This window comes from Vanellus vanellus (genome assembly GCF_965231255.1).
Source record: "Vanellus vanellus genome assembly, chromosome: 6".
Taxonomy (NCBI): Eukaryota; Metazoa; Chordata; class Aves; order Charadriiformes; family Charadriidae; genus Vanellus; species Vanellus vanellus.
In genome coordinates, this window is record NC_138911.1 from 45,410,866 (window position 1) to 45,429,937 (window position 19,072).

The 19,072-nt window shown below is 40.3% G+C and overlaps 1 protein-coding gene across 2 annotated transcripts in view; it reads left to right on the plus strand.

The window, feature by feature from the left end:
- The first annotated feature begins 296 nt into the window (after positions 1–296).
- LIN52 (lin-52 DREAM MuvB core complex component) overlaps positions 297–19,072 on the plus strand; it is a 51,529-nt gene continuing 32,753 nt past the window's right edge. For both annotated transcript variants that reach the window (XM_082485654.1, XM_082485655.1), the window contains exons 1-5: positions 297–353; positions 458–532; positions 738–775; positions 1,261–1,327; positions 2,512–2,595. In XM_082485654.1, coding sequence (XP_082341780.1) covers positions 335–353; positions 458–532; positions 738–775; positions 1,261–1,327; positions 2,512–2,595 — 283 coding nt within the window. In that variant the 5' untranslated portion in view covers positions 297–334. The remainder of the gene's footprint in view (positions 354–457; positions 533–737; positions 776–1,260; positions 1,328–2,511; positions 2,596–19,072) is intronic.

Below are 19,072 nucleotides of genomic sequence, written 5' to 3' on the forward strand. Positions count from 1 at the left end.
CCCCCTCCGGCCGGGCCCTGACGGCCCGCAGCCAATCGCCGTCAGCGAGCCCGTCGCCCCGCCCTCCCACCTCCACCGCCCCCCGTGGCGGGCCACGGATTGGCCGCGCGAGCGAAGCCGCCCGCTGGCCGTCAGCGCCCGGATTGGCCGAGCGTCGCCCCGCGGCGACGCCTCCTGGCGGTGGCGGCGAGAGCGGCACGTGGGCTTCGGGGGGTGGTTTGTTTTTCCGGTCTCTCTCGGGCTCGGCCGCGAGGGCGAGGTCACGTGCCCCGGGGCGGGGGTGGGGGTAGGGCGTCCCGCGAGCAGCGGCGACGCGTCACGTGAGGCGGGCAAGATGGCGGCTCCCGCAGACGGTAAGGCGCGAGGGCCAGGCGGTGCAGCCGTTCCGCTCCCCTCCCCTCCCCTCCCCGGCGGGGCCTGAGCCGGTGCATTCACTCTTGTCCTCTTTCTGTTGTAGGTACCGACCTGGAGGCCTCGCTGCTGAGCTTCGAGAAGCTGGACCGCGCCTCCCCGGACCTGTGGCCTGAGCAGTGTAAGTCTGGAGGGCCCGCGGCCGTCTGTCAGTGGGAAGGGGTGGGAGCTCGCCCGGCCCGGCCCGGCCCGGCCCGGCCCGGCCTGGCCTTTCCTCGGGCAGCTGTGGGGGCTGGGCCGCGCCGGGCCTACAAGGGCCGGTCGGGGGGGATGCTGCTGCCGCCGCCGGTGCTCACCCCCCGCCGCCCTTCCTTGTCTCTTCCCAGTGCCCGGGGTTGCCGAGTTCGCCGCCTCCTTCAAAAGCGTGAGTGAGCGCCGCTTTGCCTTTCGCGTTCCACCCCCCTCTCCTGTGGTGGTAGATTTGGTGTTTCCTCTTGTGGGCTTTACATCTTTGTTTTACAAAACGTATCTCGATGGTAACTTCAGTATGCGTTAGAATAATCCTTTTGGTTTTAGTATTTCTTTTATGTAACCTTGGGGAGCTTACTGCAAATGAGAATTGTGCTTTGGAAGAAATAAAAGATTTTAAACTTTAGGAAATCCTGCTCTTCATACTGACTTTGGCTTGTGGGTGGTAACGTGCCATTTGGAACTCTAAAAAAAAAAGTCCAGGGAAAGCTAAAAAACAAGATTAACCGTAACAATATCTCTATACAGCACCTGGAACTCTTGTATTTTTGCCGTCCGTGTAACTAGTTTTTAATAAGACATCAGACTTTTCTGTATAATTCTAAAAATACACTTGTCTGCATATGAACTTCTGGTGGCTTTTTTTTTTTTTTTAAACAGCCTATTACAAGCTCTCCTCCCAAGTGGATGGCTGAATTAGAAAATGATGATATCGATATGTTAAAGGGTGAGTATGGACATTATGTGTAGGAAATAAGGCTGCCAAAGCAGATGGGAATTCAGTAGTTACTTGAGAGGCTTAAAGCACTTGTTCTTTAAATGTCTTGGAGCTGAGGGAATGGGGAGTAGTCCTTTTTTTTGTTGTTCAATACTTATTTCAGATTTTTTTTTTTTTTTTGTCCTGGATGTCCGAGTGCTTGCGCTTTTTTTTTTTTTTTTAATTATACTGTTTATTTGTCTCATTTCTGAAGGCAGGAGTATTCCATCAGTAAGCCCTGTGTCCTCAGATCTCTAGCCCTCGCATTTGCAGAATATCCAGCTTGGAAGTTTCTTTGTCTTGTTAATGATACACATTGTTCACTAATCCAGTTATCTCCAAGAGAATATCCAGATGTCAGTGGCAGGCTGATTTTTTTCAAAACAAGCATGCAAGAACTAGTTGCAGCAGTGTAATGTTAGGTATATTTCAGTTACCTTGCTTGCCAACCGCTTCCTGCATAACTATAGTGGGTGTCTCCTGTATTTTGAGAAGTGGCATGAATTTTTTGATGGACCTCAGCTGAGCAAACTTGGTGAGCAGCTCAGACTTGTTGATTGAGTTGTTCAGAGGTGCTCTACATACGTATCTTCACTCAAAGATCTAAGATTTCTGATGAAATGGTAAGGCTGTATGAGCAAGTTACAGAAGGGCTAGCTAGCATGTAGATTTCCTGCATGTTACAGCTATTAGTTTGCAGCGAATATTCTTGAGCGTGTTCTGCCGCTCATGTGAATTCCACTTTGGAACACTTCATCTGGAAGTGGAACTAATTGACTTGTTGAAGAAATGTGCGAAACGCATTATTAATGTATAGTAAGTCCTTTCCCTTGCATACTCTTTTGTAGCTTGTTCATATAGCAATGTGAATTTACAAGAACCTCCAAAATATGGGGCAAGTTGCTCATAGCAAGGGTGGCAGACTGCAGTATGAACCAGGTCTGTGGCTGTCTTTTTCAGTAGAGAAAGCTGGTCTTTTCTCATTATGTTAAATTCAGCGGTGGCATCAGCTTGAATTTCAAACATATTCTGTTGAATGGAAATAGATATTGTCAGAAATATGGCTTGAAAGTGCTCTGTGAAGTAGTGAACAAGTGAACTGTCACTAGAGGGCTATAGACAGTGTTAAAATTCACACTTTTCTCTCTTCTTAGAGTTGGGGAGCCTCACTACAGCTAACCTGATGGAGAAGGTTCGTGGCCTGCAGAACCTGGCTTATCAGCTGGGACTGGATGAATGTAAGTGCTGTGCACAGATGTGACTGACTGCATTGCCAGTCTTCTCACTAAAATGTGTGCTTGTGGTAGATTTGTAGCTGGGAAAGAGCATTGGCAGATCTGGCAAGCATCTGACAGTCACAGTTAGTGATCTCCCGAAACAGGATGAGAGTGAGTTTACGTCTCCAACTTAAAACCTACCTGCAGGTAAACATCTTATATGACCTCTTATTATTTCTTCTGTCAACCTGATGTTGTCTTATGGCACATAGACTTCTGTTCCTGACTTAATGTTGCCTTAGATAAATCAGGTCACTTTGCTGAATTACCCACTCAGATGCAGAAGCTATTACTCGGAGTACTTGTGGCAGTACTTCTGTTAAACTTTATGTACTTCCTCCACAGTAAAACTCATTGTGTATAGGATTCTCCTGTTGCTTAGTGTTCATACTGTTTTCTGCTTCTGGGGCTGTTATTTTTTTTCTACACTCAGTTGTGGCAGGAGGTGATGTCATTGAGTACTAAAGTTGACCTTCATCCCACTTAGAAACAGCCAATTTTTATCAGTTTTTTGAAGAAGGAGCTGCTTTCATCATTGCATTCAGGATTCCGTTGTTAACAAGCTGATCCAGCTTTGGGGATTTCAAGAGTACTGTGTTTCTTTTAAATACTACCTGTACGCGCTGACACACTTAATTTTTTTTCTGCTTAATTTTGCTCTAGTGTATATCTTAGTTGCAGTTACTCTTGGGCTACACAAAGCACCAAAAGTTTTAAAACTTACAGATCGTTCACCTTCCTTTCAGTGGATAACAGAGAGCAGTAAGAGACCTTTAGAGTCTTCCTGACTGTAAACCCTAGGATATCCTAATGCTTTTTTATTAATGGATCATTGATCCTATTTTAACATGTTCCCTGCAAGTTTACTTTCAGTGCTGATGTCTGTTAAGACCGTGTAAAGCAGTTAGTGAAGTAGAAGTTAAAGTATAACAATGTAAAACTGAATCAAATACAAAGATTGGCTGATGATTGGCTTTCTTGGTTAAGCTGTAGGCTTAATTGTCAGACAGCTTTGTCCTGCTAAATGGAGTTTAAGCAGAGCCTGAGTTATGTTAAAGCTAACAAGGTGGTTGTTTTCTCAGTAACATTTGTTGTGTGCCTTTCCGTTTATTTTTACTGAGAACAAATAAATACATAAAGAAGACAAAGTGAGCAAACAATGAAATATCTGAGGTCCAACAGTTCTAACGTTTAGTCTTTAGTAATTGAAATCTTGAATTTTCATGCTTTGTTAAAGGTCTCCATGTTTGTAACTTCTTGTCACTGAAGTCTATTTTCCTTTAGGCTATAACACATTGTGCATGTCATAATAAACATTTATTTTAGGAAAAATTTCACAGAAAATTAGATACGGAGTTTGCACAGAGCTTCTCAGGACTTTTTCCTAATACTGTTTTTAAGTTCTCTTCTCTTACAGACTTAGATTGAGAGAACAAGAAGAAAAATCTGAAAGATTTGTTCGTTAAAGTTAAGGGACTTGTGGTTTTGGTCCAGAGGTATTGGATTTGATATCTTTGTGTATTGAAATTTAATAGTTCCCTTTTGACTTAATTGAAACTGGCTATCAAAACTGGGATTAAAACCACGGCTGACCAGTCTCCTCTAGATGGCAGCATAAGGCTTCCCATAAAGTCTTTTTTTTTTTTTTTTAAACTGTACCATTTCGGTCATGATTTGATGAAGTTCTTCCCAGTATTGTTTTTTTTTGTGACACATTCCTGTCCTGAATATGCAGTGTCCCTTTTTTTTTTTTTTTTTTTAACGGTATTTTCAAATGTTTTATCTGTATTAAGTGTGAGAAACAATTCTGCTTCATTATGTTAGCAACTATTCCTTCCAACTCTCTTCTTCTACATCTCATCTCAGATCCTTTATGTTTTCAAGGACTTCTGTCTTCATCCAAGTTATTGATAAAATGCTGTGCAGGACCAGAGTGATTCTTGCAGTGTTTCATGACATATGTATCTGTTGAGACTTTGTAGTTGTGTTGTGAGTTCTGTTACTGAACCAGTTCACAGCATACTTCATGTTAATTTTGCATTAGAATTCATTAGGCAAAGTGACATGTGGGACTGGGTACCTTTTGAAAAGTTTATTCATCAAGGTACTATTGCAACACTAAAATTGAAATCTGAGCAGTTGATTTGATGTGATGTAGTTTGGTAAATTAATAGTTACTGAATGATATGCCTGGTTTCTTAAATTAATGTGAATGTCTTACTATTTTGTCTGTATAAGTGGGCTTTCTTGACAAATTTGGAACAAATGTATTGAATGCTTTGTTCATCTTCACTGCTTTCATTTAGGAACGATTGAATACTATTATCTGGGTTCCACATTCTTATATATATCTTGTATATCAGGGAAATGGTTTAGAAGTGGGCCCGGCAGAGTTAGATAACGGTTGGACATGATGATCTTAAAGGTCTTTTCCAGCCATGACAATTGTATGATGTAATTCCTGCTGTCCTTGACTTTTCAGTTCCTCCTTTGGTTGCTCGCTTCTCACAGATTTCTGTTCTTTGCAACTAACTTTCCCCTCTCTTTCCCATAGTTACCTTCTTTTTTTCTGTAACCCTAGCTATTTTGTGGAATGCCCCATAGCTTCTGTGAATCAAATTAAATTGTTAACTTATAACTTAAATTTTCTTTTCCAGTTTGTTCAACATCTGGTTTGATTTACAGTTGTCCTCCACTTTTAAAGTAGACAGTTTTACGGTCATTACTGTTTCACTGGTCTGTGCTTTAAGCTGTGTATTCTTAATGATTTAAAGAATTTTATCTTAATTAGTGCAGAGTTCTGGGAAAGTTTTTTTTCTTTATCAGATGAAACTGAATAGACTTGTCCGGCTTGGATTGTAACAGTAAGTGCAAGTAGCAGTTGACTAGAAACTTCAGAAGTGACTTTTACTGTTAGAGGTCTGAGATACAGTGAATGTCATTCAGGCTGGAATAACACTAACAGAGCTTCCTCTGGTATTTTATATGGGCACTTGAAGAGTCAGGCTTCTTACCCTCTTGTTATCTTTTCTGTGCCGTCTAGCACGCACCCGTTTAGACTGCAGTAGCTTTATCTGATAACACATCAGTCTCTGAGCATGTGGGATGATAGTGTCAAAGGAGACCTTTGACAACTGAAATGGTTAATGCTACTTTTGGTAATGCCTGTTCCCTCCTCCTTGTCTGAGAGTTCAGTTACGCGTTTTTGAATAAGGTAACTGTTGAGTTGTCCAGCCATGTATCTGTTTTTTCTAGCTTCAGTAGTACCTAATACATTTAGTTACTACTCAGAGAAGATAATTTGCTTATTTTTGGCATTGTTTTACTATTGTTGTTTAATAAGACTTCTGTTTGGCAGATATTTTGCAACTTTGTAGTATATATATATTTTTTTTAACCAAATGGATAAGTGAGTACCTTGCTTTTTTAAAAATATATTGCTAAGTGCTGGCTGCATGATCTCCTGTACTTTCACTTCCCTTTTACTAAGATGCGGGCCATTAAACTGCCACTAAAAGATGGGCTATCTTCCATAAATCAGAATTTCTTATTTCCGCCATTTAATTTGCTGATGACTTACGTTGAACATCTTTCTTGTGGATCAGAGAGGATCTCCAAGGTGATCATCGGGAATCTCTTCTTCAGCTCTCTCGGCATGCAAATAGCTGGATTCTTGCCCACTCAAGTTGGTTCTTTACAGAGTATTCTTCCCTTCCTTAGCACAGAATTCACCAAAAGGATAGCCTTCCTTGAATGAAGCAGGATTTTGTAGCGTGAACCAATGATTTATTTTTTTTATTTTTAATCTCCTCTTAAAGGATAGGCTATCCATAGGTCTCCGGTTTGTGTACTTATTTGCTACAAGGTGGTTCTGGAGTTTTCCAGCAGCTTTTAGGCTCAGGACCTGGTATCCAGAATAATAAAATTTTTAAAAAATAAATTATTTTTCAACACCTCTTTTGAGGTCTCAGCTTGTGTTTCCTTGCCTCCTTTTTAAACTGTGTAAAATTCTACCTCATTCTCTCACTTGTTACCGCTTCTCTCTTTTTGCTTCAGTTCTCTCATTGAAGCTTCTGTTTTCTTTCTGTTAAAGAGCTCTTTTATTGGTTAGAATACATTGAAACCATTTTTAGTATTAAAAATCCCGCTTTGTGTGGATTTTGCTGTCCCTGTTAATGTGAGTATTGTAAGGGAGGAGGAACGGGGCTCAATGAACACACCTACTTTTAATTGTTCATGTAGTTAGGGTGACTTTGGGAGGCATAGTCTCGCTGCTGAATGTGAGCTGCAGCCAGTTGGCGAGTCTCATCTCTGCTGTTGGCAGAAGTCTGGAGGAAAAAAAAAGGTATAGGCATATTGCCTCATTATGGGTGTTTCCCCTCTGTGTCCCTCCAGCTTTGCTTGGAGCGGGGTAGTAGCGAGCACCACAGAATGAGGAGACCCCAGCTGATGTTGCAAGCAAGAGGGAGGTAGTTCTTATCTGGGAACCCTGTCACAGATTCTGACTCAGTGGTTGAGGCCCACAAAGCAGCAAGTTTCAAAACGGTTTGTGTAAATAACTGCGAATTTAGATCCCTAGCTCTGTTATTCCACTGTACAACCCATTACAGCTTTCAGAGCAACTGAATCAAAGTTGACTTTAGCAGATTTGTTTGAAGTCTTGGTTTCATGAGCTAGCAGCTCTGGGAAGTGCTTATGTTTCTATGAAGCAAACTTTGTGTTAAGAGATTTTTATTATCCTTGATTGCAGTTATTTTTAAAGATCTGCCCTGTCATCTTTTTGAATATACATCTACAGAGAGGTGTATCTGAAAACTACATACACAGAGAAAAATGTTTTTCTAAAAAAAAAAAAAAAATTAGAATTTTTTTTTTCCCCCCCAAACTTTTGAACAAACCTATGTGTAAAAGTAACAGATAGGTAGGCTGGGGAAGCAGAAAAAGCCCTGTGTCACTTAAGGAATGTGGTTGTCCAGGTACTTTCTGAAGACCTGGCTACGGCTTCCCTGTGACTCTGATATTTTTCAGGTAGTGTGCAATATTAGTTTAGAAGTCCTGAAATGTGTATATGTAGACCTGGTATCACCACCATGTTTATAAAATCTTGCTGATGCCAGAGACATTAACTGACTGCTATGCATAGTATAGGTTTGGTGATACTGCTAGTGCAAGACTTCCTGAAAAGCATGTTCTTTTTAAGCCCTAATATGTTTGTGGAGGTAATGGTGCTTTTGTGCAGTATCTGCCTTAAATATTAGAAAATGTGGGATAACTGACTCCACAGATGTGAATGCCGTTTATAATTTCCCTGGCAGTGAATTTTTGCTGGATACTTGCACTGTGCATTAAAGTCAGAACTCATCGCTGCTGGAGTTTATCTCACTCAATAAATGAGACAAATTATTGGAAGATAAATCTGTTGAGGGTGTCTGACCACAGAGGAGTCACCAGTGGCTTGGAAATCTCGGAGCTGCAGAAAGCTCGGGGAGATTACTAGTCAGGTACAGCTATGTGCTTCCCTGTTCTTAGACGCTTATATAGGTCTTTGACACCAGCATGACGGAGTCAGGGTGGTGGCTTGGAAGGAACTTTTGTTTGACAGTGGCTTTTCTTTATTTATTTATTTTAGAATAGGCTAGACTACAGGGTAGTTAAGCAACCGCTACCAGAAATCACCGAGGTGTCCCTGTAATGGCAAGACCCTTCCAGAGACAGCAAGAGACAAATGGGCACATGAATGAAGAACAGCTACTTTGCTCCCAAGTTAAGCTGTCCGTTGTTGTGAATTGTAGTTCTCTGCAGCCTCAGCAGCCTCTGAAATTTTTGGAAAATCATAAAGGAGTCTTTCTGAACTCCAAGGTATTTGCGGATTGCCACTCTTTCTCAGATTGGTAGCCTTTGGTTTTTCATTTCTCTCAGATAAATGCTGTCTGTTGTGATCTCTTGCCTGCAAGTTCAGCTTTTGTGTAGGTTTGGGGCAGAGCAGTTCCATCTTTTTCCTTCAGCAGGATTTAACTGTAGTGTATTTTGAAACATATATGCTTTGTTCTGCTTGTGATCCTTGCAGGCTACTCTTGACAGGGATAATTTCACAGCTAGGATAGCTCTTCCTTACATGGTTGAAGGTGAATTCACTCATTGAGTTGTTTTGTTGTTTGTTTTTTCCTTTTTTATCTATTAAACTGAAAAACAGAACATGACACTTTAATAATTAAACTTGAACTTTGATTCTAACTCAACAACTTACACAAAGTAAGGAAAGGAGGGAGGACAATGTATCCTCTTACTGAAACATCTCTCTTCTTTTCCTGTAATGGATTGTCTTTTCCAGGAGTGTCTACATGTAGGACCAACATGTGGCCTGTCGGCCCCATGCAAAACACCTGGCCTTCATACCCAAACAGGCTTATATCAATGTTGTAATTGATCAGATAAAAATATTTCCTGACCGTAGCCGCTTTTTCTTTCATCCTGAGTCAATCAACACAGAGGCTTTTTAAGCTTGGAAGCCTTACTTTGCATTTGTGAACATGCCCCCGCTTACTGCAGTATGGCTGCCTGGTGTCTTTTCTCATTGCCTAGTGCCTTTTCTAGTCTGTATGTACACTTGTTTGGGAAAAAAATGTTTCAGATTCTTACACTTGTAGGAAATCAACAGGTATATATAAGTAAAGAGTGTTTTAATATTCAAGGTGTCTGTCTCACGGCATCTTCTGAAATCTCTTGTTGGTCCTTTTTACTCTGTCTACTCTCTGCAGTCTGGGAAGCTGCATGAAAAAGTGAACTGGATTCTTATGGTTTCTTGTTAACCAAAATGAGGTTTTGTAGTCTGTGAAGAGCAGACTTTTTTCTGAACATGAACTCTCTCCTTATTTCCTTGAAGAAATAGACTACCCAAAGTGTTGTGGTGGAGTTGGAGAAGAGAACTGACTTTTGGAGAAGGAAGAAGGAACTAAAGTGCAAGTGGATCATGTGATGTGGATCTAAATCTAGATCCCACAGCAGGAGTCTTAGTGCCAGTTATTAGAAAGATATAGCAATGTTCTTAACGTTTTGACTGCTGAAAGAAGAGTAAGGAGGATGCTCATTTTTTCTTTGTTAAAAGCTGACACTTCCAGAAGTATAGTGCTTCTAACACTAGTGTGTCTGTATTAATCTGAAACAAGAAGAAAATATGTTTTGGAATCACCTACGTTGTTCTAATTATGTTGTATTCAGAAGAGAACATTACATTATGTCCTTAAGCTTAAAATGCACAGTTTAATTTCTCTTGCAAGGTGAGCTGTCCTGCATAGAAGGAAGCAGTCTGAGGTGCGTGTACTTTGGTTATTTCTTCTCTGCTTAGAATTTTCTTTGTAGCAACTGTGTTTTTTCTTGGTTAGTTTCTGCATTCCCTGCCTTGCTGAATGAATCTTCATCATGTTTCAGTTTTGCCTGAAAGCATATTTCTCCCTTATTTTGTTATTTAGTACTGTGTTTGGCAAGGACTTTATGTGAAATAGTATACTTCATGTGCTTCAAAGCTTGAAGGCAGAGTTTTATAGCTGGACAACAAAATTATGCTCTTTGGACACTGGATTTCTGTAATATGCAGTTAGCTTAAGGATTTACTCAGCAGAGTTAGTAGACTTCTCCCAGAAATTGTCTCACATTTTGGATGGTTCACTTGTGGGTTAGGAGATGATCACAGAGTTTTTCTGGAACTACACAATTAGTTGAAATGGTCAGTTTTGTTTTCCTTGGTAGGAAAAAATATGGAGGCTGTTTTCAGTTTATATTCATAGTAATTCTTGATTCTTATTTGATTGTTTCAGAGCAGTGAAAAGAACGCTTACGTTGTCCGTTAAGGTGTTTATATGGCCCTGTCACTGTGATGTCCAAGCTGCTATGATTTCCATGTGAAACCTTGGCCTTTCTCCCGATTCTCTTTATACCCTCCTCCCACACTGTAGATCTGCTTCTTCATTTTAATGCACAGCACTGTGGTAAGAGATATTCTGCATCTGCAGAGGGACAAGGAAATCACCTCTCCTTATACTGTTCACTGGGTAGCTTATTTACAGGCAGGATTCTTCTGGGGCAGCTCCTGTTGGAAAAGCAAGACAGAATGCTGACTTGAAATTGCCATTCATATGTGATCTGTGAATTGGCTAATTTTGACATGTAGGTAGTTAAGAAATTATTATAGTCAGAGGAGTCATGACCTCAACTTTTCATCATTTCCATTGGCTTGTGCCCCAGTTTGGAAGTGAAGAAGGTATAGGAAGTTTTAATTGTACCTGTGTGATTTATCCTCAGTCAGCTCTTTAATTTCTTCTGGCTGTCTGAGGTTTCCGACATGCTGTAAATTTCTCCAACTTTTTCATTATCTGCAATTTCTTTATGACTCATGAATCGGAGTGGAGAGAGAGTGTGGATTTACAGCAGAGATAAACATGTCCATAAAGTCTGTATCTGTGTCAGTAATTGTACTGCTGTCAGTGACTGTCCTGTTTTACAGGTCTCTCTTGGGAGAGGAACACGCTTTGCTACCAGTGTCAGAGAAGTGTTCGCTTTGATTTGCATTAACTTGCCAGGAGATTAGGTTGCGATGGTGAGGATGGAAATAGAGTCTGGACCTTGGCTGCTATTGTTTTTTTTTTAAGTAAGTGGGTATGTGGTTGAGTTGCCCTCTTTGTGCAGAGGAAAAAAAAAAAAAAAGCAGGTCCAGACTGTTCTTAAACACAAAATCAGGGAGATGCAGTCTACTGATGATATCAAATGTGATACTACCCATATGCATAAATTGTGCATTCTTACCATAAAACAAATGCTGTATCTAGGTAACTGTCATACATGAAAAAAATACTGCGTGGATCCTTAGGGGGTTCTCTCTCTGTTGGTGAAGTAGAATAAATATTTCTCTAGAAATTTCTGCATCTTCCCTTTCTTCCCCCTCCCTTACTCTGAGGGGAAACTGCTATTGTGGATTTCGATGGCAAATAGTAATACAGCATCCTAGTCCCCAGGCATTGATGACTGCTTGCTGCAGGAGGTGTATACTGTTGGAGTTTGAGAAAAGGGGAAAAATCTCTAAAACTCTCCTAACTGTGTCAAAAGTTCAAACTCCTGCAATTTGTCTTTGCTTTAATTTGTTTGATGCCTATTGATATTTGTGTATGTAGAATCTCCTTTTGTTAGATTACATAGCATGGGTTGGACTTTTTTTGTCTGACTTACTAATTTTTTGTCACAGTAAGAAGGTAATTATTTTGTCTCAGAATTATTTTTAAATATTCAAAGTGACTGTGAACCCCCAAATTTCCATTATCTCAAGTATGCATTGAGACCCCCAAATGCAGCTTGATTGAATTTTTCTAAGTCTGCTGGACACCTTTTACAGAAGGGAGATTATCATGAACAATGTGAACTCTGTGGTTGCCTAGATAGCTTTTCAATATGCGTAGATGTAGGAGCGTTAGAAATGCTAGGATGACGTCTGTTATGGCATGGTTGTTAGTTCTGGAGCCTAATGTTGGAAGTACGAAGGTGAGCTTTTTGAGTGTTAGACAGTGTCCCTCTAGCTCTAGTAACTGAATTTCCAAAATTATGTACAAGGACCAAGGCCAGGCTGGATGGGGCTTTGAGTAACCTGGTCTAGTGGAAGATGTCCCTGCCCGTGGCAGGGGGATTGGCTTTAATGTCCCTTCCAACCCAAACCATTCTATGATTCTATGACCATGTGCTAAGTGGCCCAGTAGCTGGCAGATAACTGTGCTCTTAAAACTGCTGTTGATCTTGGGTGATGCTCAATGCCACAACGATGTTCTGAATAAAAGCTGTGTTACTATGAGATGCTTTTTACCTGATCCTTATTGAAATGTCTTTCTTTTTTCCTTTTTTATCCTCCTCCTCTTCTTATCTACAGATACACAAACTAGGTATGGGGATGATTTTGTCATAACAAAGGTCACCTCTGAAAGGTACTTCAACCAAGAAACGTTACTTGCTTTATTAAAAACAAAAAAAAAAAGGCCAAACCAATGAAAACCAACACCCCCCCCCCCCAAATATTTGTGTTATACCCTGGTATTCCTTTAAAAGTCTGTCTTCTGAAAGTCTCTTTTGGTTCCTGTAGTTTGTTCGATAGCAGGAAGAAATGCTGCAATAGTTTGATCCTTTCTGGAAAAGAGTTGAGTTTATGTTGATAGAGTGAGGGTCTGTCTTCTATTTTCAGTGATTAAGAAAGGGACCCTTTTCAGTGGGGGGTGAAAGAGGAAGAAATCTGATTAATCTAGAGACTAACTGACCAAACTGCTTTGAAGACTGTGAAATCATTCATCTCCTGCATCACCATTAGCTTTTGCAGAATATTTGGTGTGCTGCTCAAAGCAGTAATTTGTGCTTTGCGAGGACACCTGGACTCTTAGCATTGGTCAGTCAAGCAGCAGAACACGTTGTGCAACCACAAGGGTGGTTGTGCAGTCTCTCTTAGAGGTTTGCCAGACCTGACTGAATAAAGCTTTAAGCAACATGATCTGACCCCATAATTGACCCTACTTTGAGTAGGAGACCTCCTGAGCTCTTGTAACCCAGACCATCCAGTGATTCGATGAGGCTGCAATCTAAGATCCTTTCTAGAAGTAAGATAATTCAAAGTCTTTGTTCCCCAGCCTCAGCTGAACACAGCACTAGGCAGTTGGTTCAGCTCATGAGCTCTGAGCAAGAGATCTCAGGTGCAACTCTGCGTAGTTTGCCTTTATGTGAGCAGCCAGATTAGGAGCAAGAAACCTAAGGATTATTGCATCACGGTGATGATGCAAGATCATAATCATGGGGACGATGAATGGACTTCTAAATACTTCCATCCGCAGAGCTGATTATGAGTATGTGCAACTCGGACTGGGGAACCTATTTTTCTGTGTAGGGAGATACAGTCTGTTCAGTATTGTTCTTTAAGCAGAGGAAGAGAATGGTCCTCAGCATACCCTGAGGTTTTTGTGTGTCTTGGCTCAAATGAACAGTGAAACCACCATCATCTGTCTAGACAAGCAGGGGGTCAGTGAGGCTTGACTGAAGAGCTTTTAGCCACAAAAGTAAAGGAATGGGCTGTCACATTAAAGCATTTCTACCTGCCACATGCTTGGCACAGAAAGAAACATGACTACAAACAAAATGTTCTTACATTATACTGTCAGAAGCCTATTTTTTGCTACTCTCATTCTGACAGGATAACTTGTAGACTACTGTCAGTGGAGGAATTGAGGATGGGGAAAAGTTTGATCAAGCATAAGGTTATGTGCATTTTTCCATTACAGTTTAAAAACACAAAAATGCCAAACAAATCTCAGGAGATGCTCTGGCAGGGACCTTCAAACTTTTGCAACTGGTCTGTTTATTATTTAAAATTCTTTTGCCATCTATACCTTTATGCAATTATAACTTTTCTACTTCTGTGTTGATAGAATATTTCCTCTGTATTTACAAATATTGGAAAGATTATCCCTGTAGCACCTCTGTTGGAAATCTTTTCCTGTAAATTTTTTCTCCTGGCAGGATTGAAGAGAGAATTTTCTTCCTCTGTGTGTGTAGCTGAGCAGCAGCTGATCCTAGTGAAAATCGCACTAGTGTGTGACTTTGGAGACCCTGGTTCAGTTTTTGGCACTACCACTGTTCTGCTTGGTTGGTTTATTTGCCTCCTCAACGTGTCCCTCCCTATTTCCCCAACTGTAAGGTGGAGTTCATGTTAACTTTCTTTTGCAAGACACTGGAAAAATCACAGATTAAAAAAAATAGCATATACAGCCTTTGTCACTAAGTATCCTATCCTGTATACTGTTTGTTGTTTTCCCCTGCTTGCTATTATATGCCACAGGAAGGCATCATTAGAATACTGTGTATGTTGTCAGGAGAAGTAAAATGAGGCTGTGGTGATGAAACAGATCCTAACACCAAGTGCTCTTCAGCCTGGGACCCAAGCAAGGTAACTAAGAAAAGCAAGCCTATTCTCAGCTGTTTACAGACTATATATAATAAAATTTCGATTTGCAAGCAGCATAAAGGTTAAAAATCATTAGTATGTATTCATACTAACACCAGGGGTTATTCACCTGTTTGGTGGCACATTTGCCCTGCTAGCTCAGAGGCAGTGGAGTTACTCAGTACAGAAGGGTCAGTCTCACTGTTTTGTTCAGCCAGAATTTGTGCTTTAAGAAGGGAAATACAGTGTATTTGTCCAATAGACTGAACATATGTTGGTGGGGTATTGCTATATTCCTTTTTAGTTTTCTCTGTTTTGGATCAGGTGATAATGCATACAAGGCTATGTGAAAAATCTAGCATTTTGTCCCTTTATTGAGTGGTTTCAGTTCTTCTGAGCATGAAGTCTTCTGTAAGATCAATAATAGACTTGCCACCTTACCTCTTGCATCTCCAGTAAATGCAGCTCTGAACATCCTGTCTGTACGATGTTGTTAGACCGAGTCTGATAGTATCTGTCTCTTATTGCCTCATTAACTTGTGAGCATTAGAACAAGATAAAAATGCCCTAAAGCCTCTTATCTGATGATTGTTGTAACCTTCTGAGTGCCATTAGTTTAAGTTTGCAATCAAATGTTTCCCTTGAGTATATGAAGCGCTGATTAAACCTGAAGTGTCCCCAGAGGCTTTTACAGCTGTCATGGGGGTGGTGGCTGCCCCTCTCCAAAAGGAAAAGGGGGGCTGGAGGTCCTGGTGGGGCGGCCACTCTGCAGACCTCCACGTGGCTGCCCCAGCTGTTCTGCTTTGCCTAATGAATTGTTTTACAAGGAGAGGCTGGATATTGTCATCACAAGCTGCCTTCCCCAGGGACTGAAGCCAGCCTGATAATGACTAATGTTAGTGATAGTAATTGAAGTGTGATGGCTCTCCAGGGACTTGCACACGCGTAGAGCTGTCAGGCACTTGTGGCTGGTACAGTCCCATGAATACCTCAGAAATGCTTTTTAATTGCTTGACTTTCATAACTAGTTCCCATATATCTCCTGCAGAAATACACATTTTATGGGGGGAGGGAAAAGAAACTGAGGACTCTGCTATGACCCTCGGTTTACATGTGTATTTTACTACCCTGACGTGTTTCTAATGAGGATGGCTGTGTGCTCTTGCTCCCCTCCGATCTGGGTGTGGATCTCCTCGGTGTCTCTGTACAGGCGTGTACAGCTGATTTCACCTGAACATACCTTTTGTTTTATGTCTAAGCCCTGTCTTCTATGATACTGATCCTTGATGCATGGAGATTGTACTTGATTATAAAAGAAGGCTATATAACTTTATTTCAGAATATCAAAGGATCACTGGTATTAATAGTGTGGAAGTAATGACAGCTATTTGGATTTTGTTAGGCATTGAAAACTGGATGTAGACAGAATAAAAGTCTTGTAAAAACGTAGCATATCCATGTGTCCCAACAAGAATGGAGTTTATGGTCATGAGCTTCTGGGGGTTTAGGATGGAGAAGTGACCAATTACATGAAACAGGGATTTATTTTTTTTTTTCCTGAGAATTTTCTCCTTTAGAAATGCATTGTTGAGTATAGTAGTGGGCTTGAGATAAAAATAGCTGGAATGGGGAATGGTACTCCTGACTTCCAGGATAGCCTTTTTGTGCGGTGTGTTTTTTGTTGATTTTCTTCTTAAGTGCCATGTTGGGATTGGCAGATGAAAGAGCTACTCACTGTTCTGCATAGTTGCAGAGGAGCAGGCAAAGGGAGGCTTCTTGCGAACCATCCCAAACAGCAGTTGGTGTATTCCTTGAAATGTTAAGCTTCTATAGGTTTAGCTATTGAAAATTTAACTATTTCTACATTTATTTATGTAATTATTCTTCAGAATCTTGTTAAATTTAACAATATATGATTTTTAATTAAAGAGCTAAAAACTTGAGTGTATGAAAGCTTACATTTCCTCCCCAGCTATATCCATTAGTCTAATAATGTAAAACTTCATATTCTTGGAAGTTTTGCTTTGCCTTTATTTCCTCTTATGCATTTCTTTAGACTGATTTTGTCATTGTTCCTCTGTTTATTTTAATTCATTTCTATACAGTTTGTTTCCATTAAACAAATCTAACTTTAATGGCTATAAAAGCCATTCTCATGTATGAATTAACTGGATCTGGTGTGATACTGTTGTACTGGACTGAGAGCTCTTGTGGCTTACTTTATTACTTCTAAGGCTGATCTTTTTTGGGAGTCTATAGAGTGAAAATAACAGGTCTTCTCTGTGTTGGTGCTGGCTTGGGCAGAGGAAGAATGAAATGTTGCTACTACTTGGGGAAACTGTAAGCAGAGAATGGATTTATTCACAAAGCTGAGTGACTAAGAGGGAGAGCATGGAAAAGAGATAGGAAAAGGGAGACCTTGCCAAATAGAAAACATTTTCTGCATCCTGGTTGTTGGGGGTGCTTGGAAGTATGTATTCACCAGATACCTACCAATTGCACAATACTGAGAGACAAAAGGATAGAACTGGCTGAAAGTAGGGTTTTTAATGTTAGATCCCTCATGAGACTATGGAACAGATGTACAAGGTCAGATGATAAGACAGAAATGTGCAGGGAGGGGAAGGGAATGAACCTAATTTTTTGGTACTAAATCTCATTTTTGTTTGATCTCTGTGTTTAGATGACTCCATTCAGCCCACTGAAGTCAATGTGAAGTATCTTGGTAAATTCAGGATGTGTTAAAATGGGTCGTACTAATTCGTTCCAGCCACTTCATGGACTTAAGTGTTGAAAACTATTCTGTTGCTCTTGCTGGTATGTTACTCTGTAAGTGCAGGTCTATATGGTTTCAGGCCCAGAGGCAGTCTTCTGAGAAGACTAGAATTTAAAGACAGCACTTATCTCCAGCTCTTCTAGAACATCCTAAAAGGCCACTCTAGGAAATGGAACTTGTAAATGAGACCCAGTCTGAGCTGTGGGAAAGAGGTACAGTTTAAAAGGTCACAAGAAATATTTTGATCAGGCTTCTTTGAATTAATTTCTTGCCTGAATTCCCTTGTTTAAAAACTGTCTTTTTTTTTTTTTTTAGGGGGCGGGGAAAGCCTGCCTCACTAAAACAAATTAACAGTGATGGAGAATTTACTATGTAGCTATTGCTTACTTCTCTGTTAAAAATCCAACTCTTGATCCTAATGTGAAGTTGTCTGGGTGCTGAGACATTTTGAATTGTCTGTACAGGAGGGTTTTGCTGTGGCTTTTTGAGTTCTATCTGGAGATCAAAAAAGGGTGCTTAATGCCATTGCCTGCAGAGTAAACGTACTACCTCTTCTCATCATATTCATTGCAAGTTTGTTCTTCACCTCCCCCCTCCAGTGAAGTGCTGGCTCTTAGATATTTATTTTGGTAATAAAACATTACTTTATACTTGCCCATGAAAGCATGTTTGAAGGCTGTTTGTGGATTCTTTAAAGTGTCCAAGAGATTGTTGTTCCCTGAGCACACTGCAAGCTTATATCATAATTAAGCCTGATGAATTAACATGCAGAAAGTTAAGCTCATAACTTTCAGTGGTTAACTTAGGGTCTTAAAATGTGGAACTAAACCTGTTGTTGGCGTACTGTACTTCAGTTGTCAGTCCCAAAATGTTATGTATTGATGGGTTTTGGCTCTGAGAAAATGGGTGGGTTTATTCTTTCAGAAATTTTATTCTTGTAGAAATTTTTGGTCACAATAAGGAAAGAATAAAGTTCTTTTACTGCTTTTCACACTTGTAAGTCCTGACAGTAAAGCTAAAGGATATAGTTAATTTATTTTCCTGTAACTTATCTTACAACTTTTAACCATAATTGGGGAAATGGGAATAGGAAACTCCATGCTGCGTAAGTAGAGATTTTCAGTTTGTAATTTAATTTTGAGGAGATATTTTTGCTGATTGGTTGCTACAACACAAGCACAAAAGCGGAGGTAATTGAAAGGCATCTAATAACCAATTAAACGGTTTTAGATTTTAGTTGTGTATTGTTTTGGGCACTGTTTTAGTGAAAGCTAATGAAGCTTATTATAATAAAGTTCAGCAGAGTATATTTTCTGTGTAGAAATTATCTTACACTGAAGGGACCTTTCCATATGGAGAGCTTTCTGTGCTACAAGGCACATATCCACATATTGTTTAAACTGCACAAGTGCCACTTATTTTGGTGTCAGAATGCCCCGTCATGTAAAATCTGGCTTTGGTGATGTTTTTGGTGATGTTCTACAAACATCTGTATTATAAATAATATAAGTCTGTCTTTAAATACTTGCTCGATGTCTCTGAAACATATTGTTAAATTTTTAAGCTTTCTAGGTTCATCTGCAATTCAACAAATATTAGCTCCCATTTTCTTCAAATTAAAATTTGACTTCTGTTTTCTCACTCTGGGGTTTAATCTCTGCCCTACTGAACTGGGTAAAATCAGGTTTGGTCAGTAGCTGGAG